The sequence below is a fragment of the Phycodurus eques genome, chromosome 1 (assembly GCF_024500275.1).
Source record: "Phycodurus eques isolate BA_2022a chromosome 1, UOR_Pequ_1.1, whole genome shotgun sequence".
Lineage (NCBI taxonomy): Eukaryota > Metazoa > Chordata > Actinopteri > Syngnathiformes > Syngnathidae > Phycodurus > Phycodurus eques.
Window position 1 is genome coordinate 22,457,865 of NC_084525.1, and position 27,321 is coordinate 22,485,185.

Below are 27,321 nucleotides of genomic sequence, written 5' to 3' on the forward strand. Positions count from 1 at the left end.
GACGTGATAATTGTTATTAAATATGAGAATCAGTGGCAGTAATTTGCATGTGCGTAGTTGCAGTTGCACAGGCCTTCATGGTTGGGGGGGTGGCACATCCATGCCACACTTGCTATGTGAAATGGCATTACAGTAGTGTAATGGCATGCCTCTGTAACAGTGTTTCTTCTAGGGTGAGAATTTACTTGCGGTGGTTGGTAGGGCGGTACGGGGTGGCGCCATGGTATTTGATAAGCGCATTCAAAATAATCTAGTCAAAAAAAGGTTTAGGAACTATGCTTATTTATTGCACATATGCAGCAATATCATTTCCAGTTAGCTAAAATTGACAATTTATGTCTGAGCAATGGATTTTCTTTGCTTTGGAAAAAAAAATAAAATAATACATCTCGAAGGCCTTTCTGTATAGAAAGGATTCTGGGGCAGGTCCATTTATATTCATCCTCCTGCATGCAGCAAGGTGCTCTCCTTGAAGTCTGTTTCTCAGGACAGTTTTGATCTAAATGAGAAAAAAAACTTACATAACCATTTTGGAAGATAGTACAAGAAAATAAAGTGACATTTTTTTCACATTGTGCTCTTTTGCATTATGGTTTAAATTAGGCTTTACACGATCAGGATTTTTGGGGCCGATTAAAGATCGTGGAGTTGAAATAAACGGATAACCGATCACCAATCCGATCACTATGAGCTAGATAGCTAGATAGATGAACTAAATTATTAGTACAATTCATGGCTGTTACTGTGTACTAACCTTGAATAACTATCGAGGGTTCTGCACAGGGCTACAGGGCGCTTAGTTAGCACCGACCCTGAAGAGAACACTTGACCTCTGCCACCTGGAAGTAGGTATGACGTCACGTTTAAAAGGTCGACTGTCGCTGCAATGTTTGGACACCCCCCCAAACAACAACAACGTTTGGAATCCCGGAAATGATCTTTTTTTGTGTGTGTGTGGCGCGTCTCATGCGCTTGACGTCTGTCAACGAGAATGGCCAGGCAGCTTCCTATTTTGAGAAGGGAATGCTCCGGCGACGTCCCCACGCCACCCCCGGCCCCGGCCCGCACACCTGCTTGGATCCGTCACGCTGGGCCAGATGTCAGCTACTCAAGCGTCAACCTCCCCATCTTGGCTGGAGTTTGGCTCCTGCGCCCAGTCTGTGGCTGCCGCTTCTGGAGTCTTTGGTCCATCCAGCTCTCACTCGGATTATCTTCTCATTTGACCCAAACGGTGCAGTTTAGACCCGGTTTCCCTGTGGACCCATGGCGGAGGCTGTGCGACCCGAGGACTATTGCGACGAGGCGCTGGACGACGAGTTCGGAGAGATCATCAAGAGTCGATCTGGTAGGACAAGATAACTGTGTGCGGGTATGACGACAAGCACTATTTCAAGTATAGTATGTTTTAGATACTGTACTTTTAAAAACTAGTTCACATACTATTTTATTAAAGAATCCAAAACTATTTTTAAGACTTTGTCTTGGACTTGTGGACAATCAGCAATCCACAAAAGAGATCAGAGGTGGCAAAAGTCCTCACAGTCTGCTAAACGTACTGAAGTACTGATTCAACTCCTGTACTTAAGTAGTAAAACTAAAATAAAGCAGACTCTGAAATGTACTGAAATACATACGTGAAAATGCCTTTTACTGTCAGTTGTATCTGCTTTGATAATTGGCACAGCTAAAAGAAAGAAACTGCTCAATTATTATGCTGCCAAAACATGTTTCTATGAGAACATTTTTGGAGTAGGTTTTTTAGGAAAGCAGAAGACACAACGCATTGCCACAAATCATTCTTGTAGTCGACAAAATCAAATAATTATCTTAAGTAAGGCTATTGATGAGGAATTTCTTGCTTCTCCAAATCTGTTTTTTCCCCCCTTACAAGGCCGCAAGATCTTCATCAATCATGATATTAATAGCAGTGTACTATGCCTCTCTCTATTTATCTTCCAAAATTGAAAAAAGTAACACGTTATAAGTACAGGTATCTGTTTTCAAATGTAGGGAGTAAAAGTAAAACGTAGTCCGAAAGCTACGTACTCCGGTAAAGTGCAGATACCTGAAAAAAAATCTACTTAAGTACGACACTTCTCACCACTGAAAGAGATTAATTTCAGTAGTCCTGTTTTGCAAGTCATGCTTGCGTAGTAGTATCCTAACAATTCCCACAATTCACTTTGCTCGTCTGTTTTTGTTTTGTCAAAACGATCTGGCCTTGATGGCGTCACTGTGACTCCATTAGTTGTTTTCAGCATTCCAACCAGGTATAGTTCTAGTCCAGTCTCATTTGATTTAGTTTAATTTTAATTGGAATTGAATCTGAATCGATAGCATGTGGTTCTTCCTACTCTTACCTTTGTGAGATTTGGCTCAAAAGCTTGAAGTGTGCTTTAAGTGTAGTTGTGATGAGGATTCATTTCAACCCAAAGTGTACCAAAATTGATGTTGTAATATACGATGCATATTGCAATTTCTGCACCTTGCTTTGTTCGATGTACCGGTTGTTGTGAAGCACTCCTTTTAAAAACAAAAAACAGAACTGATTTTGGTCATAATGTTTGAAAACTGCGGGACACGACAAGCACTGTACTGATGCAAAAGGTTTCTTTAGTCAAGACAGCATGACATGCTAGGTTTACATTCACGTCTCCAAGTGTTCACACTGAAATAACATCCAGGTCCAACTGAACAACCACGTGAGTTGTGTCTTCAGAGGGCACGAGCCATGCACCTGTCAAACAGTGACTGTAGTCTTCACATATTACATTGCTCCCTGACATACTGTATGTGTCGCTTTTGGTGTTGTATTTTCAGATACTATTATTGGTCTTTTTCACTTTGTATCCTTCAAATTATTTACTCACTTTCAAACAAATGATGTGGACATATTTGCAGCATTTATCTAATATAGTGATTGTCCCAAAAGTCACAATACCATCCACTTCCCTTTTCTATTTCGTTTCAGGTATCCTCTGGACAGACCTCAGGCTGTCAGCATTTGACAGCTTGGGCTTTACAGTTTTTGGAATCATACCATTCCCTGACATTGGAGCAGTGTGGCAAAATTGCCGCACGGCATGAGGTTTTTCTGTCTCCGACTGCAGTTCAGCGCCAGTTTGAGAAGGTTTCTGGCCATCACACTGGTCCACCGCGTAGTACAATTTACGCTATCCATGTCAGGTTTCTCGAAACAGGATCTTTTCTTGACAATCTATACAGAGGAAGGCGTGCTACTGCCACCACTGATGAAAACACCAAACTCTTAGAGCAGGTGTTAGCGCAAAGCCAGGGAAGGTCTCTCTGGAGGGCTGCACTGGAACTTGACCTCAACGAAAGCTTGATTCAGCCGATGCGTGTACCGACTTCAGGTTGAGCATCATAATCTTCCGCTTGAAATCTTTCAACAACCGGAAGTCTTCATGGGTAAAGCTTCATCACTTTCTAAACCATCAGCTGAATTAGGCTTTTCCAGTGAATAGTGTGAATTGTACTACGCTCCGGAGCAGCGTGACGGCTGTTAAGCTTTTAAAACTGGTGCTGAACTGCAGTCAGGGACAGAAAAACATCTTGCCAGGTGGCAGTTTTGCAACTCTTCTCCAAAGTCAATTGGCAAGCCGTGGGCAAGGGAATGAATGACATGGTCACAAAAACTGCACAGCCTAAGCTCTCGCACGCTGTCATACCTGACACAAAATAGAAATAAAGGAAGTGTATAGTGACTTTAGGGACATCCTGTATACGTCTTCACTAATACATTTTAGATTTAGAAGAGACCTTTTTCCCCGAGATAATGCAGTGTTTGCTGCTGTTCATTTTATGAAGTCACTATCTTCAACAACTTTTAACGATGAGTTGTAAGACACACAATTGATGTCCGCAAGACTTTGTCAAGGGGTCCGTCGGTAGAAGCCATTAAATTTTGCTGCAGATTAAGAAAAATATCAGTGCCGCTAAACTGCTGTAGTGATGTTTGAGTGGACACTGAATCCTACACATGGTGATGAGATGAGGCTTGAGTGAGGTCTTCTTTTAGATCTTGTAAATACTGAATGTCCTTGAATACTTCCCTGACGGGTGAGCGCCAATAAAGTAGACAGACCGTCTCACTCTCTCCAGCACTTCCTTAACCCACTGTCAACCTCCACCTCCCCAGCTCCAGCTGGTGGGTCATCTCATGCTGGAAATAGCAGTCAGCTGGTATTGGACTGCTGGTGTGCGATGTCAGATAGCTTATTGGGAGGCTGCTATGTTCTCTCCCTTCCCCTCTTTGCTTTCCTCCATTTAGTCCTGTTCCCTGCACTTCCAATACATCCCATTGCCTGCTCTCTTTGCTCATGAAGGGTTAATTGGCTAATTCTGCATTTGGTGTGAGAAAAGATAAAGAATGCCATCATTTGTCATGTTGTCTGCCCCTCCCTGTTTAATGTTTGACCACCCAAATTGGCACTCAGTTGCTATATCAAGCTGCCCCTGCATCTCCCAACCCCAGCCCCCACCAAGCAGTAACATTCCACATTCTTTGAGTTACTGTAAGGCAAATCATGTGCCTCTCCCCCATAAATCATATTTGATTCATTGGCCTCTTAATAAACTTTTTATTTTTGTCTTTTTTTCTTCTTCTACATTTAAAATAGTCGGGAGAATGAATGTGAGGTGCAATTCTATGACTACGACAACAGCAGTCTTGTTTGACCTTATTCTCCAAAGCGCCTGTCCAATGGGGTGAACAAAATATTGTGATTTATTGTTTTATCCAGATGTAATATCATGAGAAAAAACATTATTTTTTGTTCATGTTTATGCTTAATGCGCAGGGCCACTTTCTACTCTTCTGATACATAGGTATTGTGAAGTATTGTAGATTATTAGATACTGTATTTGCTACTAATTTATAGATTTCTGCATAATCGCATTATCACAGTATATGCTGAGCGCTGCAAAATAATAATGTGAGTTACTCCGTGATTCCCACCTTCAGTCTACCCGACCAGTTGAACAGTTGCGCACCAGAGATCCATATCGCTGTGCGTGTGTGATCATTTTTAAGTGAACCAGCCCGTGCGAGAGAGCTGGTCTGGTTTTTAGGGTCTGGGACCATCACTGTTCCTGCTTACATTGACTAGGGCAATACAGCACGCAGCACAAGACTCCCCCGGGTATCGTAAACAGATGACACGATAGGAAAAAATGTAATTTTAGCTGTAAACATAAGTAATGGCATTTTGTGCCAGAAGATGGCAGCACAGTCCTTTGGCCAGCAACTCATGTACAGTATACAAGTAGTTCAATATGTGTTCGGTAGAAAAGTGCGAACAGACTCCTGTATGTAAGAGTGGGGAAACTTCGGCGCTCAAGGGCCACATTTGATTTTGAAAACGGATAGTTTTGATGATAATAAGGAATAATAATCATTCATAAAACGGTTAAATCTATATGTAAAATAGTTGATCTTTTTATTGTATTACAGTATTCCCAAAATTTCCATCGAACTATCCATTTTCTTCGGCTTATCCGCAGTCGGTCACAGGGGTGGCAGCCTAAGAAGGGAAGCCCAGACTTTTGGTCCCCAGCCACTTCGTCCTGCTCCTCCGGGGAGGATGACAGAGCTGACTGAGCAGGGGATTGATTTCCGCTCAATGACCACATGAGTGTGAATGGCTGAGGTTGTCTGTCTTTATATGTACCCTGTGATTGCCTGGTAACCAATCGAGGCTATGCTGTGATCTGCCTTTCGTCCAAAGTCAGCCGGGAAATGCTCCAGCTTCCTGCGACCTTGCATGAAATACTGTGCGAAAGAGGTGGATGATGGCACGGTGTCATTTGCCAAATTTTAAACCACAGCGCCATTATCTCATACAAAATGCTGATTGCTCTCAGCAGGTCATACACTTTCCAGTTGGCTCGATTCATTTAATGAGGTGAGCTTTCGTTCTTGATTTTCCAGTCATTCATTTGCTTTCACCCTTTTCCTGTCACATTGGCTATTCTCACCTCATGCCTCAGCCTCTGCCTCTCTTGCTTTCATACCAATTTGTTGGCCTTATTGCTTCGAACGCTTGCCCACTGTTGTCCCGTTGTCATTCATCCGTATCCTCTGTATCATGTTATTAAACCATTGTCAGTAATGCTCTTTCTACTTTGAATGGGTGTCTCAAAAGCTAATGAAAAACAAACATAAAAGAGGAGCAATGACTCAGAAGATGCAAGCAAAGCGAGGGAAAGGTGGGATTAAAGGAATGACTCCGACAAATGAGTGAGATGGCTGAAGGGCAGATCGAGGTGGAAGGTTTGAATGACTGATGTGGAGATGAGGAGGCTGAACTCAGCAAAAAGAATGAGCAGCGAGAAGAAAATTGGGAGACGTGTCATGCGTGACACTCATCAGATATATATATATAAAAAAAAGGTGGCACTTCATAAACGGGACAGATGGAGTTATTTTCAGAGGCTTTTGATTACATTTGACTGAAACTAGCTGATCCATTCTGCAGCAACCAGGAACTAAAGTTCGACCTTGTGATCAAAACGCCCAATAGTTTGAAAGTTCCTAGTATCCATTTATCCAGCGCGTTCATATGAAATCCAGATACCAACTTCTCACCTCAATGACGTTTGATATTTGCTGTGCCAGGATGGAAGCCCAGAAAGTCCAAACATGGAGGCACCCCTGCAAGAGTATTCCAGACATGAACAAATGGGAGGGTCTGCCACAAAGATGAGCGATTAAGGGCCGAGAGAAGCATACTTTAGGTGAGGTGGGGGAGTCAAGGGACAGGCTGTGATTGCAGTTAATTGCTGTTCACATGCAGGGCGGGACCAATAATAATCACTCTCCAGCTCCACTATATTAATTCTCCCGCCAGCCTCTGGGTTTAGTTTTGAGCTCAGAAGAGAAGCAGCAAAGCCACGCATTAGCCTGGCATTATAATTAGCATGCAGATTACATTCGAGGGCCACCGCTGCACCCTCCACGCCTCCAAATTAGACAGGGACCCTCCTTGAAGACTGAGACAGGAAACCGGGACGACAGATGACACCTTTTTAAAAATAACTTTTCCAAGTCATTCATGTGACTGTCCAGTTAAATGATGCATCGGGAGGTTGTGTGCATGACAGCAACGTGCCTTCTCCATCTTCTGCAATGTCTTCAACCTGACCTGATACCGCCAGAAATTGGGGTACAACAGAAGTCACCTTTCATCCCTCCATATGAGACAATGTTAGTGCAAGAAAAGAGCAGCAGTAAGGCTTTTCTCATCCCTCATTTTACATTCAAATGGAACCGAGTGATAAAGCTTCTATGAATGCAATGCGCTTGAGTTGTTTTTTTAAAGTTGGAAAATAAAAAAAAAAGATGAATATGATCATAATCCTTTGGTTGCCCCCAAAGGGAAATTTAGTTTACACCCTGGCATTACAAATTCACTGAAATACACACATTTACAATCTGATAGAACAATGTGGTTTGTGAACTCTCTCTTTTTACGGGTTGCTCGTGTGCGCTTCGTTGAGAATTGGCTCCCACCTCGGGCTGCAAAGATGAATCAAATAGCTACAAAAATTTGATGACAAAAAAAGGTTGAAGCGAAATCTCTGGCTCAACCCCTTCGCAGATTGGTTTTCGACATGGACAAATGCCACTGCAGTCACATGCAGCACTCAATGTAGAAATAAGTTTGCGGCGAGCCAAGAGTAAAAAGTCCGTAAAAAGACAGAGAATGTCCAGTTTAGGTGGGTTAGCCAGTTAGCAGCCAGCAAATGCTACATCCTCATTTGCTGACGCTCGGATGAGGCAACAGGTTAGCCCCCGCCTTTTAAAGCCATACACACTGAAAGTCATAGACACTGGATTGTGAGGATGGCGACCCCAAGTGGACAAATATAATACCTGCACCTCATATGCAGGTTATTGTGTTTAATAATGCAAAATAAATGTTCATCAAATAACTTGTTAGAATACTCAATTCTAAAAATATTCAATAGCTGCAGCCCTGGCTCTTACATAATTCAAACCCTGGGAATTGCTCATGCACATCCGTGTAATTGTGACTGGTGGTATCTGCCGAATACATGCATACGAAAACACCTAATAATTCACGTTTGGTGGTTGTTATTTAATTAACTTTGATTTAATTTCACCCAGGCAAAGGTGCAACTCAATTAAGGACAATTTTAATTATTTATATTTATATAAATATTTATTTATAGTTATAGTCCATGACTTACTGTAGTGGTGGAAGCCACTTCCCAGATAGTTAAATGCACCCTCATATGAGACAAGCTGAAAATTGCAGTTAGAAATGTACTGCAACTGTTTTTCATTTCAAACCACCTTGGCTTTTCTGTCATTCATCAGAAAATGTGTCTACTTAAAATCCCTGTAAAATAAAAATAAATGTCTTCTAAATTTGACATCACAGCAAAGAGTTTTTTCATTAACAACCCTGCCAAATGTTAATGATTAAAAAAAATAATTCGCACAGTGCATCTACTGTATAAAATGAGGCTGCAAAATCATGACAAATCAAGCCATTCTCTCAGCTTTCAAACACTGTAGACGTGTCAGCTAAATGCACGGAAACCATGCCCCGATCGAATGTCAATGAAATACCTCTACTACAACCTGGAAAAATGGATGCTACTCTTATGCCTATACATAGCTGCATGTTTGAGCTGTGAAAAAGTATCATCTTCAAGTCTCCGGTGGCCGGAATATATTTTACTGGGTCGTCGCAGGGCTTTTCCATGCCACGACAATGAAGCGCTCTTAACCGCCCACACCAGCGCGAAGCCCCTGTCCAAACGCTGGCTGCCACATCTGACTTATTTTTTTTTTTTCTCACTATTCCGCTTTCTCGCCACGATGTGCGGTCACTCACGGCTGACAATGAGATGCGACTCATGGTGGGGCCGAGGTGCATCACTGGAGCCTGTTTTAGCCACGTCCCCCAAAAAATCAATAAGACTGAAATGGTGAAAAACAGTTTTAACACTGGATCTCCACAATTGCGTATTACGTACTGTAGTTCTCGGTCTTTTCACATAATTTCAGCAGTTATCTTCAAACATGTTAAATGTATTTGGAAACAAATCTTTGAATTCACTTTGCAGGGTATTTAAAGAAACAAAAATGTTTTACTTTTTTTCCCCCATGCCCCCATGACTAGTGTAAACGACTTTTACGCCACTGTAGTAAGTACCAATATACAGTGGTGAATGTAAATTCTTTCAGACATCACTTACCATCTGTGTATCTCTTTAAATCCTATTGAATCATTTTAAATCACTCAAACAACTTCACCTTAGCAGTCATATTTCCAGTATGGCGGATATTTTTAGTTGTTGTTGCTCGTATATTTTAGATGTGTACACACCTCCTAGTGGTCCCGAGGGTGTCTGTCATTGCTCTCATTCCAACTCACTCCACCAAGAGCCACGGTCATTCCCAACAGGCAACATACATGCATTAACTATGAAATAAAGATGCCCTAGCAACTGGAGCCAGGAAGCAAAATTAGTTTTTAATCCAAATACCAAAAGATGCTTCCAAACTGTGCAATGAACTCCGTATTGTCTCGTTATTTATTGAGGAGCAAGAAAACACATTGTAAAGGTCTACTGCAATGTTTGATCATAAACAGACCCATCAGCTAAGAATATAAAATGGGCTTGATTCAAATTTTTTTTTTTGCTCAATGAGAGCTTAATCAGTTGGCAGTTCAATCCAGTTCAACTTTGTTTGATGCACAATGGGTGGATGAATAAATCAAGGACTCAAACTCTAAACTGCAACGCTACTAGGAACACCGTTTCAAATAAATATTTTCATCGTACACAAATGAAAGCAAACATTGCTAGCAGAAGCACGACAAAACTTAGGAAGAGCTAACGAAATTAGTTTTAGCTGACCTAGGGTGTCAATCGTTTGGTAACAGGGCCAGCCAAAGACAACAGTATGAACCAATATGAAAAGTATCTTTTTACGTAAACTATCCATCTATCATTTTTCTACTGCATGTCCTGTTCAAGGTCTATCACAGCCGCATTTGGCCAGGTGTACTGCCTGGAATGGCTGCCGGTCAGTCGCAGGGCACATGCCGATAAACAACTCCTCAGACGCACATTCATACCGATTGGCAATATAGACTCATCAAATAGCATCAGTTCATCGTGACACTTGCACACATGCATGCAGTCATGCACGCACTGACGCATGTACATGCACACGCACGTGCACACATACACATGAGCACGCACACACCTATAGGGACCCCATAGAGAACTGTCTCCTCAATGGCTGAGCTCCTGAGTCCCCAACTGCGATAAGTGAATTTTAATTAAGGGAATACTGAGACTTGTAATACATTATTTTAATAGCCTGCAAATTGCTAAATTGCTCAGAGAGACTGAACAATTGTGCGTGTGTGTGTGTGTGTGTGTGTGTGTGTGTGTGTGAGTAGGTGTGTGTGTGTTTGCCAGTGTGTGTGTGTGTGTGTGAGAGAGAGAGAGAGAGAGCGAGAGAGACTGACAGACAGATACAGAGAGGGAGAGAGAGAGAGAGAGACAAACGAAGTTACACAACGACTGTGAATCAGAAAGCTGCAGTAATATAAGAGGAGGATAAAGAATATGTGCCAGTGAGTATTATTATGTTGTTCGTCGACATGTGTTGATGCACAGTGTTAAAATATCAACTATTTTAAGCCCCCACCACTTAAAAGTGCCCCCAATGTACTGTGCCTTCCACCTTTAAAGTCGTTCCACTGTCCCTGCTTAAAGCATTATAACACCACCACAGAGATACTATTTGTTAGCCTGTCTCTTGTGTTTTGGATTGTTAGCATTAAGCTCAACCGACTGAACCAAATCAAAGCTATGTGGTGGTGGTTCTAAATATGTGTAATTCTCTTGGTTTGATGTTTAGTTTCACAGTAAACTTAAATTGGGAGTGACATTAGCAGTTTGAGCTACCAAACTGCTGCTTGTTGTCAAGTGAGTTGAGTTGAGTGCACTGCTACCATACAGCTGTCAAATCTTTGCTCACAAGTCAAAACAAACCCCCCCCCAAAAAAACACCTGGCTGAACGACTGCTCGTATCTCCAAAAACGTTGGGTTACTCGTACCTCAAGGCACCATTGTATAGCTGTAAAGGCCGCCCGTAATTTGGACAACACGTGGCCTGAGCACACGTCGCAGTAAGGTGAGCCGTAGCTCATTTGCAGACAGGACTCCCCCAGCAAAGCAGGTTGATTTCATTTCATCTCTAAAAGAAGGGTGAAAAGTGGGCTGCAATTCGTGATCCTTGGGGTATCTTAATGAAAGCATGTCGCAGACACGATTTGGTAAGGTAACTGATCATTGTAAAGGAAATGCATATTGCGTTTCCTTTAAGGGACATTGCCGTCTTTACAAGTAAGGTTCAGACAATCGTGATACAAATCCAAGACGTTGTCAAACTGCACTGCATCACACCAAGTGCTTTTTCTAATGTTGTTGTCTTTTCATTGAGCAGCATATTATAACAAAAAATAATTCAAAGTATAAGTTTGAAATACTACTAAAAGTGTAACTGGCCATTATTATCTTTGTTAATACAAAATTTCGGTTTGGGATCTGTGCAGCCAATGAAGTGGTGCCTATTGGACATTTATGTGTATTGCATTTTTTTGTAAATGAAACTGGAAATGAAAGACGGCCTGTGTCTGTCAAGCCTTCTCATGAACACACATGTATGCATGGGGAACAGAAACAATTCCAGCTTCACAACGGGGTCAAGGCACCCCGCAGCCAATGAGTGGGCAGGAAACCCTGGCATTTCCAGCACTGGCGGACAAATGGAGGCTCTTTAATGATGCTTGTGATTGCAGTGAATAATGACCTATGGCAACTAGTGCCAGATCAAGGTTTACTCAGCTGCTGGCTGTGATGGACCAGGCAGTTGCTTATTGTTGTGCTTGCCTTGGCTAACAGGAAGTTGACACAAGCAGTTCCGAATCAGTGTATAATCATGATGTACATGATGTACTCATGTCTCAGGAGAGATTATTATAGCATGTTTAATCCTGAAAGACTGATGTACACGAGGGGTTGAACACGTAAAGAGGGCTCATTTTATGTTCCATAGCGTGTTACAAGATGGGACATAGTCGCCAGGCGCCAAAAAAATTGAGCATTTCTCTGTTTCACTGTTTCTATTTTACTTGTGCTTTTATTGTATATGAGGACAGACTTGCATATTTCGCAAGTGACCATGCTACCAATCTCATTTTTGGTGAAACATTTCCACACGCTTGTAGCATAGTACGGTTGTTTGCCAGTGATGTAAAGCGACACAAGCGTCGTGATAAGAATGAAGTTCTCAAGCATTATTGGACGTAACATTTTGATGATGAAGAGGAAACTTGCCGCTGCCCTCGTTCGTCGCCGCCGCCAGTCCCGTGGTCCCGCAGGTATGCATATTTTAACACTAGCAGCAATTGGAATAGCCCAAGCTAGCAAGACTAAGCACTATTCTCATCCACAACAAGCTTACTTTGGAACTCTTGGACCTGCCCAAATGTATGAAGACCTTGTCGCCTCGTTTCGCTGCTCCACAAAGCGTTATAGTCCGGTGACGGCGGCAGACAGACGAGTTGAAAGTTCTCTATAAATTGGCCGATTGGAAGACCAGATGCCAAAAACTCGTGATTAGCAATTACTTGACAGCTTTAAGCCTTGATGCTGACTAGTAAAGTTGACTTCATATCAATTAAATGTAAAATGTAGAAGCCAAATGATGATTTTATTTATTAAGCGGGGAAAAAAAATTCCAAACCTATGTGAATAAATAATTGCCTGTGAACCTAATAACTGATTCTGTCACCCCTGGCAGAAATAACAAAAACCAAACCACTGCTAATGAGTCTTTCACATCGCTGTGGAGGAATTTTAGCCTACTCTTCTTCGTGGAATTGTTTTTAATGCAGTCTTTTTGAAAGGTTTTTGTGTATGAACTGAGGTCGTACCACAGCATTCCAAGTCAAAGTCCAGACTTTGTCCAAACCATAATCCAAGAGAGCTTGAGTTTGAGGGCACGAATTGATGGTCAGAAAATTAACCTGCAGGATTTTCTAATAGCAAAATTGATTACTCCATTAGTCACAGCAATGACGGGGTATTTCCGAGCTTTGTGTTTAGAGATAATGGATGCATATCAAAATTTGCACAAAGCAAATTTGGAAGATCCTTGCTTCTGATCTGAAGATATCTGATCCCATGCATTTTAATTTCTATTTAAGATGCTCTAGCGCATATCAGTATAATCGAGCCACTTGAGAGCGAAAAAATCTGAATTGTGTCACATAAACTGTGCAGTGTGAATGCATACTAAATAGGGCCTTAAATTATTGTCCTGATATAAACCTATTGATTAGATAGAAAAAACTGTATAGTGTTTGAGGAAGCTCGGCCCAAAGGCTCGATTTTGTATGATTTCTCTTGTTGGTGAACTGATTTAAAAAAAATAATAATAATAATGTGATCATTGTGCCTATGAATTGACTTTACATTAATTCAAGATACTTGTCACATTTTCCCCTTTGCAGCTGAGTTTTTTTGTTTTGTTTTTGTTTTTATAAACGTAGCTGCACTGCAGCATAACTGCATCAATCTGTAACAGGAAGCGCAAAATGTTGCTTAAATGCCTGTTAAGTGCTTCTCCTTCCTGCTACGCCTTCGATGGATGTTGGCCTTTCAGCCAATTAACTGAGCAGCAGTTGACCCAGGAAATGAGCTGATATTCTATTCATGAGGTGAAAATACGCTTTTCAGAGTCGTTTGGAGATCAAATCACATCAGCTCTGATCCTTGCTCTCAATAATTGTCCCTCATTTAAGTTTAATATCCAGAAATCAAACAATGGTTGGCAGAATTTCTCGGCTGTTACAACTGGTTCGTTTAATGGCTTTTTGGCTACATTCGCAAGGATGAACGTGCCAGTTATTGCAGTATCTCACCCAAAAGGATGAACGTGTCATTATTTCAGTATCTCACCCAAAAATCAGCTGGGATAGGCAGCTCAACTGTTACCCTAATGAGCATAAGTGGTATAGAAAAAACATTTACTTTCTCATGAAAGAGTTCTGCACCGTTGGTATAGCTAAGTTAGTACGTCATGCACACGAGACCCAACAATTTCAGAAAATGTTGAAAAACCTTTTTGTAGTCTGCACACAAATGCTGGAAAACTTGTCACCACCTGGAGGCATTCTGTGACTTGCTAGGCATTCCCCGAATAGAGCAATACTGGATAGCACTTGCCGAATACTGATAAATGATATGTAATGACTACAAAAAAAAAAAAAAATCCAAGGAAAAATATTAGTATATTATCATTTTCTGCATCTCATACTTTTCACAGTGGCACTGGATTGAGTGGTTAGTAGATCCGCCTCACAGGTCTGAGGTTTGAATCCAGCCTCTTCCTTCCTGTGTGGATTGTGCACGGGTTTTCTCTGGGTGCTCTGTCTTCCACCCACATTGCAAAGACAGGCATGTTAGGTTCATTGACGACGTTTTACTCCTGAGATGTGAAGCATTGTTTGTCTATATTACATTGATCGGCCGGTGACCAGTCCAGGGTGTACCCCGCCGCTCGTCAAAAGTCAGCTGGGATAGGGCCCTGATCACCCGTGACCCGAATCGATCATTTGTTTGTTTAACAAAATTATTTTCCAATACATAATTTAGTCTCGTTTAGTATAGTTTTTCCATTTTCTGTTATATTTTTGAGTCTTGAAACAAGCACCGCAGTTTATTGTACAGTGGTGCTTTGAGATCCGAGTGACCCGATTTATGAGTTTTTTTGCGCGAGGATCCCTCTGGCCGATTTTTTTGCTTTGACTTGTGAGGAAAACAAAATGAGACACGAGTGCTGTATGGTGGCAGTGAACTCAAGTCACTTTACAACAAGCAGCAGTTTGGCAGAGCAATTATTGAAAAAGAGGCTTCCAACTGTTAATTGCCACTTCCAGTTGAAGTTAACTCAAAGTAAACATAAAAACAAAGAGAATCACACATTGTGTATGAAAAATGACCACATATAGTAACATTGCCTTGGAAACACAGAATGGGAAACGCCATAGACGGGCGAATGAATGGCATCGGTGTTGGGGTGTTATAATGCTTTAAGGTAACGGCGAGTTGAACACAAAACAGTGTAGCAAGACATGTCGGACAGATAATATCGACTACTCACAGGTATGGCAAGTATACTGTATATCATTGTGACAATAGAAACATGTCTATCGTGCCATTTCTCTTCACTTTTATCATCATTTGTCAAACAACAATTTCCACAATGTATGCTGAGGATTTTTGTTGTTGTTGGGAACCATTTGATTTACCTCAAAGGAGGAACGGGCTACTTTTAATGTGGCACAGTGCACGGGGTGTAGGTCGGAACGGATTAATGGCGTGGGGTTCAACAACTCGAGGCACCACTATCGGCACCATACAACTGGCAATAAAGGCTTTCTATTCTATTCTATTCTATTCTATTCTATTCCAGGAAAACACAAACCCCAAAACTTTGTGGCTGGGAGGTGCAAGGGCTGAGGAAGAAGCCATTACATTTCGGTGCTGATCAATGTGACAAGAGCGAAGGTTTCTCCGCGAATAAGGCCTGAATCCCAATGAATCAATTCTGGCGTATGCAGCAGGTGGGAGGATGATTTTATCGCCGCCGATCCAAAGTTGTTGCTCGCGTGGGGATTTGTTGGGGGCTCTGCTTTGCCCGCCGTCCAATCACGTTGAACTTTGAGGTGTCTCGGAGATTGGAGACCTCGTCTAATCCAAAGAAAGAAAGAGAGCGAGGAGGAGGAGGAGGAGTCAACGGCACCGGGACTTCAACGGGACTATTTGTGATTTGTGAGAGCCGAGTGGGCTGCTTGACTCCCACTTGTCCCTCTCCGCAAGCTCGCGGAGCACAAGTGGTGACCGCATTTTCCGTAAAGGGGAACATTCGGAGCGTACGCCCGCCGTTCACCTGTTCTCGTCGGTGCTGTCGAGCGGCTCGATCGGATTAAAGGCGGCCAACAAACATGTGGGGGACACGCTGGAGCGACGCGTTCTTCAGGTACGACCTCTTTGTGTTAAAAGGCGGCTGACTTGAATGGGTCATTTTCAGTCCGACAAAGTCCGCTCGGATGCCGGTTTACTGCGCAGTTCACCGAAGCGAAGCGAGCCTGAGCCGCTTCTTGAATAAAGTGCACGTAAACATTCCTCTGCATGTGGCGCGTGCGCCTTTGCAACAGGCATTCTCCCGATAGAGCCTGCAATTCAATTCCGACGCCTCCGCGACTTGTCCGTCATTTCTCCTGTTTATCCTTTACCTGAAGGATTGGCATGCCCACGTCATCCCTCTCTCCTTTTGCAATTCATAGTGGTAACTTGAATTATGGGCTAAATTCCTTCCGTATACAGTTAATTGCTTCCAGCTCCCCCCCACCCCCAAAAGCACGTTTTTCTTTGTTTTAAAAATAAAATAGCACGTATTGTAAAAGAGAAATAGAAAAAGAGACAACTGTAACAATTTAAAGAAAACAATGCTTTAATAAAGGGTTGAAAGTCACACATAAAGTGATTGAACGACTGATGATTTTTTTTTTGTAGCCGAATATCATGTGACGGAAGTTGAGTTGAAGTCGATTCATCGATGATATCATGGACCGCTTTCACGAAAAGCAGTGGCGTGCGAAGGGGGCTTTGTGGGGCTTTGTTTGGTGGGCGTCAAGATTCTCCCCTGTTGACGACAGTATTTCGCGCTGGAAAAACATATTGCATATTGTTTCGCAAGACGAGAGATTGTAGCCACTAGCCAGGCTTACAAAAAGTTAAGCATTTCTTTGTTTCAGTGTTTCAAATGTTGGCCTGTGCTGTGTCAATCAACTTCTATAAGGAACACAGTTCTTGTTAACACCCGGTTTTTGTCTGCATCAACATTCTTCACAACAAAGATGGAGTTTCACTTTACGCCGCTGCCCTCATTCCTCGCTGCCAGTTCCGATGTACCGCTGCTATAAATCTTTTCAGACTATCGGAATAGCCAGAGCTTGCGAGCCTAACCTCTATTGTCATCCACAACCAGCTTACTTTTTGTACTCTCAGACCCACGCGGACATGAAGACTGTGTCACCTTGTTGGATGGACATTTCACTGCTTCACAGAGTGCAGATGGGAGAGTTGAAAGTTCTCTGTAAATTGGCCGATTGGAGGACGAGATGCCAAAACCACGTGATTAGCGAATGGTCGTCTTAGAGCTTTGAATGCCGAAGTGGAGTAGTAAAGTCAACTAGTTGACTAATTCTTTCATCCTCAATAAACACACACACACTGTAGTATTTGCGTCTTGATGTATGGCTGTAAGGAGCGTGGCTTTTCCAAACTTACGACACAGTTAGTCCAATGTTAGCATCTGCTCCATACTCCTTGTGTGCTCATTTTGTTTTTGTCAGTTTTGCTTGTCCCATATAATAAAAGGCTAAAAGTGGATCAGTGACTGTGGCTCTTCCCCCCCCGCCCCCCCCCCCCCCCCCCCCCCCCCCCACACTTCACTCTAGCGGCGCCATATCTAAAGCTTGTTTGTAGCTCAAATCTTGGCTCACAACACACAGCGCAAAATCGACCAAGCGACGACCAAGTAACTCGAACAACTTGTAACTTGGGACACACGTAAGTTAAGATTAAATTTTATTAATAAACTCATCGGCAATAGCATCTAGATCCTGCAACGTTGGCCATTTTTACATGATCATTTTGTAATCATCAAAATTCAAGCAAGTAGTGAGTCTCTTTAATGATTCATCCATCCATTTTCCGAGTCGCTTATCCTCACAAGGGTCGCGGGAGTGCTGGAGCCCATCCCAGCTATCTTCAGGCAGGAGGCGGGGTACACCCTGAACTTCCACTGTGCCACTCTCTTTTAATTATGATTTCCTTCGGAGGCTTCCTTTTTAGACGGAGCTGTTTTAGAGTAAGCCGCTTGCTTCGTTGCAACACCCTGGCTCCACCCCTGCTTGTCATATTAAGGAAAGCCATGCTCAGCATTATCAAACCCGGCGGGGTAAACAGTGCCAATGGCTCATTTGCATCAGTGCCAATGGCTCATTTGAGAACCCCCAAAACGTAGTGATTGAAACAGTGTGCTGTAATTCTTTATCCTTTGTGTATTTTGACCTAAGAATGTCAAATACTTTTTTATTAAGACACCTGGTAACCGTTTTAAATTGAGGGGGAAAATCCATAATAGGTCTCCCTCAAAACTGTGTTTTTACTAAACTGGTAACAAGCATAGTTAGCGGTTAGTGTTGAGGTTCACACCAACATCAACTCCGTCCTCCAACATCAACTCTGTCCTCAAAAAGGCCTAGCAGAGGATGTACTTCCTGCGGCTTCTGAGAAAGCACGGCCTGCCACCGGAGCTGCTGAGACAGTTCTACACAGCGGTCATCGAATCGGTCCTGTGTTCTTCCATCACAGTCTGGTTTGGTGCTGCTACAAAAAAGGACAAACTCCGACTGCAACGGACAATCAAAACTGCTGAAAGGATTGTCGGTACCCCCCTACCCACCATTGAGGACTTGCACGCTGCCAGAACTAAGACAAGGGCGTGCAAAATCCTCTCGGACCCTCCGCACCCCGGTCACCAGCTCTTCCGGCTCCTTCCCTCAGGTAGGCGCTACCGATTAACGCAAACTAGAACTAGTAGACATTCCAACAGCTTCTTCCCTCTTGTGATCAACTTCTTAAACACCTAACCTATAATTCCATTACAATAAGATGGCAATTTTTTGACTTGAATTCGTTGTCACATTTTTCCGGGGCCAATTATGTATTACTCGTGCACTCACTGTAGTTGTCTCGCCATGCTGCACTATTTGCATATACTGGCCACTCATGCCAGAGTAGCATCTGCTCCATTTGCACACTGATTGAGGAGTATCTGTAACATTTGCACAACCAACATTGTCCCAGATGATCGCACTACTCGTCACTTTAAACCGCATACACTCCTTGAAGTCTCAGCGCCCTTTGCACAATGGTCATTGCACCGGACTATTGCAATATTAGTCGTTCGAACTGCTCTAAGTGCTAGAGGACTCTGCATCTTTTTGCACAATTGTTTTTTGTCAATGTCTTTATGTCTCCAAAGTGTTCTGTAAATTGACTGTCTGTTGTACTAGAGCGGCTCCAACTACCGGAGACAAATTCCTTGTGTGTTTTGGACATACTTGGCAAATAAAGATGATTCTGATTCTGATTAACCATCTTTGGAAGGTAACAACAAAATTGATGGTATGGAAAATGGAGGGATGGAACAAAACATTTACTTGGTAATAAAATAGTGCTGCACTAAAGGATAGTTTAGTTAGTCAGGCACACCCAGACCCAACTATATGACAAAAAACTTTTTCTGGTCTACTCACAGACGTTGAAAGCTTTAAAAAACAACAACAACAAAAAACACCTGGAAGCATCCAGTCATTTACATTCCACTAATGAAGGAACACCGGATGCAACTTCAGAACTTCAGAATGCTGATTGATTACGCATACATAATGAATGAAAAAAAAAAGAATCAAGGAGAAATGTAAAAGCATCTTAGGGAGGATAAAAAAACATTTCTATTGTTGCAGAATCAGCACGGACATGATCTCCTCACAGATAACCAGAATGGGATCAAAACAAGACACAGCAACCTACCACAAATTAAGAAAATCATCATCAACGCTATGCGTTGCCTAAAAGAATCAGAACTTCTGCAGAGTAAAAGAAAGAAAGAGAGAAAAAGTAATCCACCCATTATTCTGAGAGAATGCTCAACGTTGCAAAAGCACCATCAAGACACGTGAGAATGGGTGTTTGCGTGGTGTGATGCGTCTCAAGCCACAGGTGCATGCTGGGATTCGCCACGCTGGCTCGGCTCAGCTCCACTCACGACCGTCATGATCCTCTTTTAGACAAGGCCACACATAATCTCCATTTCTCTCCCCTCCTTTTCCACCTTACATGCATAATCTTCACTCAGCCACCCACCTCTAACCATTTTTGTGGGGTGATCATACGTAGCTAAGCTACTGCATACCTTCATAAAATTGCATATCTACCGGCTGCATATGCCTGCATTTAGTTATTTCAATTAACACATTCAATGTGAGCCATTTTCAAAGAAGAGTTCCCCTTCCCACTACATGGGATAATGCAGGGCTGCACGATATTGGAAAAAAAAAATATGACATTGTGCTTTTATTTGAACTCTGCGATATATATTGCGATATGGAAAAATACAGACCCTACCATGCATGTAGGTTAATTGGAGACTCTAAATTGTCCGTAGGTGTGAATGTGAGTGGGAATGGTTGTTTGTTTGTATGTGCCCTAAGATTGCCTGGCGACCAGTTCTGGGCGTACTCCGCCTCTCGCCTGAAGATAGCTGGAATAGGCTTCAGCACGCCCACGACCTTAGTGAGGATAAGCGGGACAGAAAATGGATGAATGAATAAAGCGTAGAAACACATTTCTCTCTTTCTCTCTAATTTATTGTTTGGACAGTTTTTAATGGCTTCAGTACAAACGAAACAAAAGCGGTATGCTGAGTCTTTTGTGTGAAGTCTACTTGTGTTTAAATGTACTGTACGATTGTTAATAATCGTGCAAAACTTCAAGTTAAAATCATTTGTTGTAGTAAATATATCCATTAGCGCAATCCTAACACTATTCATGTATTTATTTTTAACTGCATCAATCTGTTATTTTATACATAAGTTTGAACTTAATATGCATGAGTATTTCTATATTTGAGTGTGTGACAGGTTTTTGTGTAGAGCTTAAGTTTATCCCTTCAAAATAGCCATTGGGAAAATGCTCACCCTCGTCTAGAGTTTACAAAAAAAAATGAAAATATAAATTCAATCTATTCCATGAATTACATGGGAGACCTGTACTGTATGTCCAGGCTGGTTATAGACCATTAAAATTGGGTATAAAGTCATAGATCCTACTCTTTGTATTGCAAGAATCTAGCTTCTGGCAGCTACATCCCTGTTATTTTATGATCATCATCCTACATATTGTTGCTTTAGGGGGCCGAACAGTTTCAGGTATGTGAGGATGATGGGGGACGTGAGTCCAGATGGAAAATAAACTTTAACAGCCCATGTCATAATGTTTACTTGATATGGCTGCTCTGGTGTGTGTGAATGTGTGTGTGCGTGTTTCTGTTTCAGACTGTAATTGAACAACAGTCACCCTGTGCCCGTTTTCCCCTTTTCATGGTCAGCGTGAACATGTGCTGGCGGGTCTTCCCTACCTACTTAGCCATCTGCATCAAATAGAAAAAAAAATAACATAAGTTGAAGCTTGCGATTCCTTTTTCTTATTTTGTGTACTTTAATTAAGCTTTGAGGAGGAAGTCATCACTTGCAACATAGAAGTGACAGCCTTGGTCGTTGTAGTGCCAACTGGTTACAAAGTGTTGCCTCATTTTTGTCAATTTGAGTCCCTGGCACCACTCCCTTCCCCCCTTAACTCAAATTCTCTGCTCTGCTGCAATGTGAGAGACTTGACTTGGCATCTGTCCCTGTGAATTTTCAAGTTTGCCATACAATAAAATCTGCTGGAAGTGGGTATTCAAAGAAATGTTTTTATAGCAGAGCAGTTTAAAGTTGTTCAAGGGTGCTGAGGTCAAATGTTGGTATCATGTTTATTATTTTTGCATAAATTAGAACAGCAGAAAGAGACCATGTTGAGAGAGGAAGTGTTGTGTTTTGGCTGGTTGGTCCCTATCCCCTCAAATAGCAGGGATTCACTGACTGTATTGAGCAGAATAATGCTGACCCGGAGGAGTTGTGGTTCTTAGCGAATGTCCGTCCATCCATCCTACTGAATAAGAATTACGGCTGTCAACCAATAATTTTTTTAAATCACCTCCCACATTCCCAAAACATGCGTGGTAGGTTAATTGAAGATTCTAAATTGCCTGTAGGTGTGAATGTGTGAGTGGTTGTTTGTTTCTATGTGCCCTGCGATTGTCTGGCGACCAGTTCAGGGTGTACCCTGAAGATAGGTGGGATAGGCTCTAGCACGCCCGTGACCCTAGTGAGGATAAGCGGTATGGCGAATGGCTGGAAGGATGGATTAATCACACTTTTGAATTTTGATTAATCGCGATTAATCACAGGCGCTAAATATACCACACATATTTGCTTTGGTATTTTGAACTTGTTGTGCTTCGATGAAAAGAGGGTTGAGTCCTACACTATATGCAAATAATAATTTTTTTTTTTTCCCCCAAAAGTCCCATCGGGGTGACTTTTGAAGCAAAATTTGCCGCCGAACACACCAGTCAGTCTCCTCACTTATTTTTGCACTGGCGTAAGCATTGAGGTGATCACTGACCTCATACCAACCTACACCACATTGCAGATATCCATCCGCGGTTAAGGTAAAGGAACGTGTTTGTGGTCAAAATCAATTGTGATTAATCTGAGTTAATGCATGATTAATGCGCTAATTTTTTTTGCGCTTAATCATGAGCTAATGCTTTAACTTTGACAGCCCTAATAAGAATAGCATCGTTATTGTGATTCTGGATCACCTACCTAAGTGATCTATATTCGCTCAATCATTCACTCGATTTTAGGGGGTATGGTTTTTGTAACCATGACTACAGCGGCGGACGAATCAGCCTTGCCAATTTACCAACTTTTCCAACCATTCTAGCGACATTTTTTCGGAAAAATAACTAGGATCTAATCAAGCAGCATTTTGTGGTTATTGGAGACTTCTGGACACTGTGAGACTACCTTCACAACTGGAGATGTTCACCTGTCCTTGTCCAGACTACAAATGAAACCATCCATCCATCCATCCATTTTCTGTACCGCTTATCCTCACAAGGGTCATGGGAGTGCTGGAGCCTATCCCAGCTATCTTCGGGCGCGAGACAAGGTACACCCTGAACTGGTCGCCAGCCAATCGAAGGGCACGTAAACAAACAACCATTCGCATTCACACCTACGGGCAGTTTAGAGTCTTCAGTCAACCTACCACGCATGGTTTTGGGATGTGGAAAGAAACTGGAGTGTCCGGAGAAAATCCACACAGGCACAGGGAGAACATGCAAACTCCACACAGGCGAGGCCGGGATTTGAACCCCGGTCCTCAGAACTGTGAGGCAGATGTGCTAACCAGTCGTCCACCGTGATGCCCAAATGAAACCACTATGAGCTAATTTAACCATACCCCTCATAAAGTGAGCCCCTAAAGATTAGATAGTATGTTCACCTGTGGAGGCAGCACTTGTGGCCCGTACAGCTCGCTTACAGACACATTTTTGGAAGTAAGCAGCTAACAAAAGATTTACTTGGTTGTTTAATTTCACACTCGATGGGTCATCAGGTCTATTTGTAATACAATTAAAAAGTCGATTTTCCCTAATTTATGCCCTGTAAAGATAAATATACAGTGAAGCCCCCCCCCCCCAAAGGATTGTAATTGCCTATATTAATAATTTAAACAGTCACTATAGATCCCAAAACACTTTAATATCATTCTAAACTCATCTTTTACATTACTCTAATAAATCAATAGCTAAAAGATGATTTAGTTGTGAAAAATGCACCAGACGTGCTTGTATACACCTACTGTACGTGTTGTCAAGACTCTCCATAACTTCCACTAACAACGCAGGCTAAAATTAGCTCCTCCTTAACATACTAAGAGCTTAGTCTCTTAGTTGAGATGTCTCACTTAAGCAACCAAGTACTACCTTTGTATTATCCGGGTCTTTGGTGCCATCTATGGTGTTTCTGGAGTTACAGAAAGGGCACAAAAATATGTGAATAGCTGAAGATAGGTTTCTCACTGCTGGACAACTGAAATGTGAGCATAATAATAATTTTATAAAAGTAGTGCTAAGGTTAAACAGTTAAGTGGTTACAGCGTGCCATCCAGCATAACTTTGCTGCTTTATCCATATTTGTTGGCCACTGCCTGCCTGTTGCCCTCCTCAATTATTTGACATTCCACAGATTAGGGCACCTCCCTGTTTTCCTGTCTTGAGGAGCCCAATTTTCATTTCCTTTTCTTTTCGTTTTAGTACTCATGTGATCGAGAACTGGCTTGACAGATGATTATCTGCAAGCAAATTGGTCCGTGTGACTTATTTACATTTAATGATTACTGAACGACGCACAAAGGATTTTGACAACTTTACCAAGTTTGGACAATGGTTGAAAAGTTGCTTTCCGCCATGACAGTAGATTTTTGTTAGTGAACCTCTAAATACACCACCACTGTACTATAATGTGTCAACTGTAAGTAAAGGTTATCTTTATTAAAAAAAATAAATAAATAAAAATTGCCTGTCTGTCCAGCTGTCTGTCTTTATTTGACACTAATAATGCAAAATACATTAAAAAAAACCCCCAAAAAAACCTTAAATACACCTAGAACACAATGGTACATATTTTCTCCTTAAATCACCAGGAAGTTCATACTACGCATATTCTATCACTGACTGGAATTGTTTATTACCATATTGATAACCTAACCTATATCTAGTGTAACCAACTGCTAAGAACTAGTATTTTGTTTGCATGTTGTTGACCGTGCAGAAACCGGGCATATATGAACATGCAATCACATATTTGTGTTGACTCAACCCTCTCACACAATAAATACTTGCTCGCTCAGTGTCATTAGCTTCTCAGCCTTTGGATAACAGCTTCGCTCTTCTGCTTCCCTCTGGCCAGCAGCATGTCTCCGAAATGAAGCGAACATATTGAGGATGGCGTGGCTTTTTGCTTGGATTCATATGACGTGGTTCAAGTGAAACACCTTTGCTGTGACGCGTCTTTTTTTTTTTTTTTTTTACGCTTTTAATTTTTACTGAAAGAAACTGAATGGGGGGAAACAGACATTGGACATCAGACATTGACAAACCATCAACTAATTCAGACCAGAAAAAACAAACTGCGGTTGGGGTCTTCCAAGCATAAAAATGTATTTTTGTTTGCTTCTTTTTACAATTTTGAATGTGCAAAAAGCCGTGGTTTTTCTATCGCTTACGATAAACTGTAGGTAGCACAATAGGTTGGCAAAATTATAATACTTACAAAATTTGTCATATGGTGGTTTTGGCACTGTAAACAAATATTTGAGTAAAAAAGAAAAATGTAATAGACAGGCCAGCACAAATGAAAACAGATGGCTGGGGACCTCTGCACTCTTCACTCATCCATCTCAGGAAATTCTAGCCATTTTTGGTAAGATGCTGATAACACAAAGGGTTTTAGCAAACTATTATTATTATTATATATTTATTTTAACAAGCTGGTATTACACAGGTTTTATTTTAATCCATTTGTCATCTTTTGGCTTTGTGTGATGCAAAAAGACCAGTGTTGTTTTGGGATGCATTACACTAGTCCATTTTAGCAATGACAGCATGCGCCGCATTAGTGTTCATTGTGTTAACTTGCATCTATCCATCCATCACTTTGACAAGTATGGCCAATTTAGAATGTGAAGCTAACATGCACTGTTTTGGGAATGTATGAGGAAACCGGTGTACAGTAATCCCCCATTCGCCGTTCAGACTTTGGCCCTAGAACATGCTCAGATTTCAGTTTTTTTTCCCTACTTTTATTTGTGGTATCCGAAGCCTACCACATATCGTTTTTATTGAATTGTATTCTTCTGAAAAGCTGTAAACGCTCTGGGTGACTGAGTTCCATTCCTGCGTCTGCTGAAATGCAGCGCTGAACATCCACTGCCGGCACATGGAACGGAGAGACTTCACCTTATATGGTGGCTTACTTTTCTCATCAGACTCTGGGCTATTTCCCCATTGCCATACCCTAGTACGACCCACCCATATTTGCGGTTCGGCATTCGTGAATTTTCCTATCTGCACTAGAAAAATAGCGTTTCTCCTATTTGGACAAGACGTCCTTTAATACTGTATGTCCTTTTTGTATTTGTGCTTTGCTTTATGTCTCCCGTATTTCACGTCTGGCTGTCCAATTAAACAAAGCAGAAACAGTGATGGGGTGAAACGGCATCGTGGACAAGTTACAGATAGGTGGCTGCATTAATGTGCTGTGAAGAAAATGGGACCTGGCTATATGGTGGGACAAGAGAGGGCATGGCCCCCTTTATGCCGTGTCCCCTCAAATCAAATCTGTCTCGTCCGCTTCATGCTGTGTGCTGGCTGTCTGTGATCTACTGTCTGCAGTGAGACTATAGAAATGGCCACAGTTATTTCTTGTTGAAGGAAATTTATAAATCTTTATAATTGAAGTACCGTAAACATTTATTAATTTTGTATGCATTTGTATGATGTTCTTGTTTGGGGAGTCTAATTTTTGTGATTTGCGTATGTTCATTGGCACGTGTGACTGGAGGAGCATAGTTGTGACGCAGTCAGAAGTCTGAGGGACAACATCACATCATATACGTGTATATAGCATTATGATTTGTGAGTTTGTTCGGCAGTGAAATGACGAGTAAGTAATGTCATCCTAATACTCATGCGTGCAAACGCATTGTTATGATTATCCATCGCCTGTGTTACCAAAGTGGTTCTTGTTTATGTGACGTTCATCAGTGAAGCTGTTGCTGAGTGGTGGTCGTCAAGTTAGTGTCAGTCCGGCACCGTAAGTGGGACAATTTTGTGTTTCAAAATAAGAGCGATAACCAGAAGTGCTGCGTTGGCTTCTCGAATGTTGCTAGCTTAACTTTGTTTTGACAGATTTGCTTTGTAAAGTGTACTTATTGATCCTACGTTAGGTGTGCTTTCCTATTTGCACTAAAACCACACCCACACAACTGAACATACAAATGCACAAAAAGAGAGCAATTGTCTTCATGGAAAAAATCTGAAGTCAAGGATAAAAAGTCACACCAATTCTTAATTTGCAAGTATTTTCATGAGTGCCCTATAAAGGGTGACTCTATTAAATTTGGGTAACTTGAGCATTTTGTTTTGTTTTGTGTTCATATGTGTATGATTACACGTTCACATGTTTTGTGCATGCGTGGTAACTGCATTGCAGTTCGTGGACGACGGTGTGTGTACAGGATTATAAATTTGGTTGGCTGTGTGAAAAGTGAGTAGCGACACACAAATACAGATGTATATGTGCCCTGTTGACAATTGCCTTTACATGCCATAACCCAAGTGTGTTATTATAATGTTTGACACAATGTTAAGTAGCCATCGGTAAATTAGTGACATAATAAATAATGCTAATATATAATAAAATACAAATGTG

The 27,321-nt window shown here is 41.8% G+C and overlaps 1 protein-coding gene across 1 annotated transcript in view; it reads left to right on the forward strand.

Annotated features, from left to right (window-relative positions):
- The first annotated feature begins 972 nt into the window (after positions 1-972).
- LOC133405989 (dystrophin-like) overlaps positions 973-27,321 on the forward strand; it is a 216,857-nt gene continuing 190,508 nt past the window's right edge. Inside the window, 1 exon segment of the mRNA XM_061683126.1 lies at positions 973-1,345. Coding sequence (XP_061539110.1) covers positions 1,264-1,345 — 82 coding nt within the window. The 5' untranslated portion in view covers positions 973-1,263.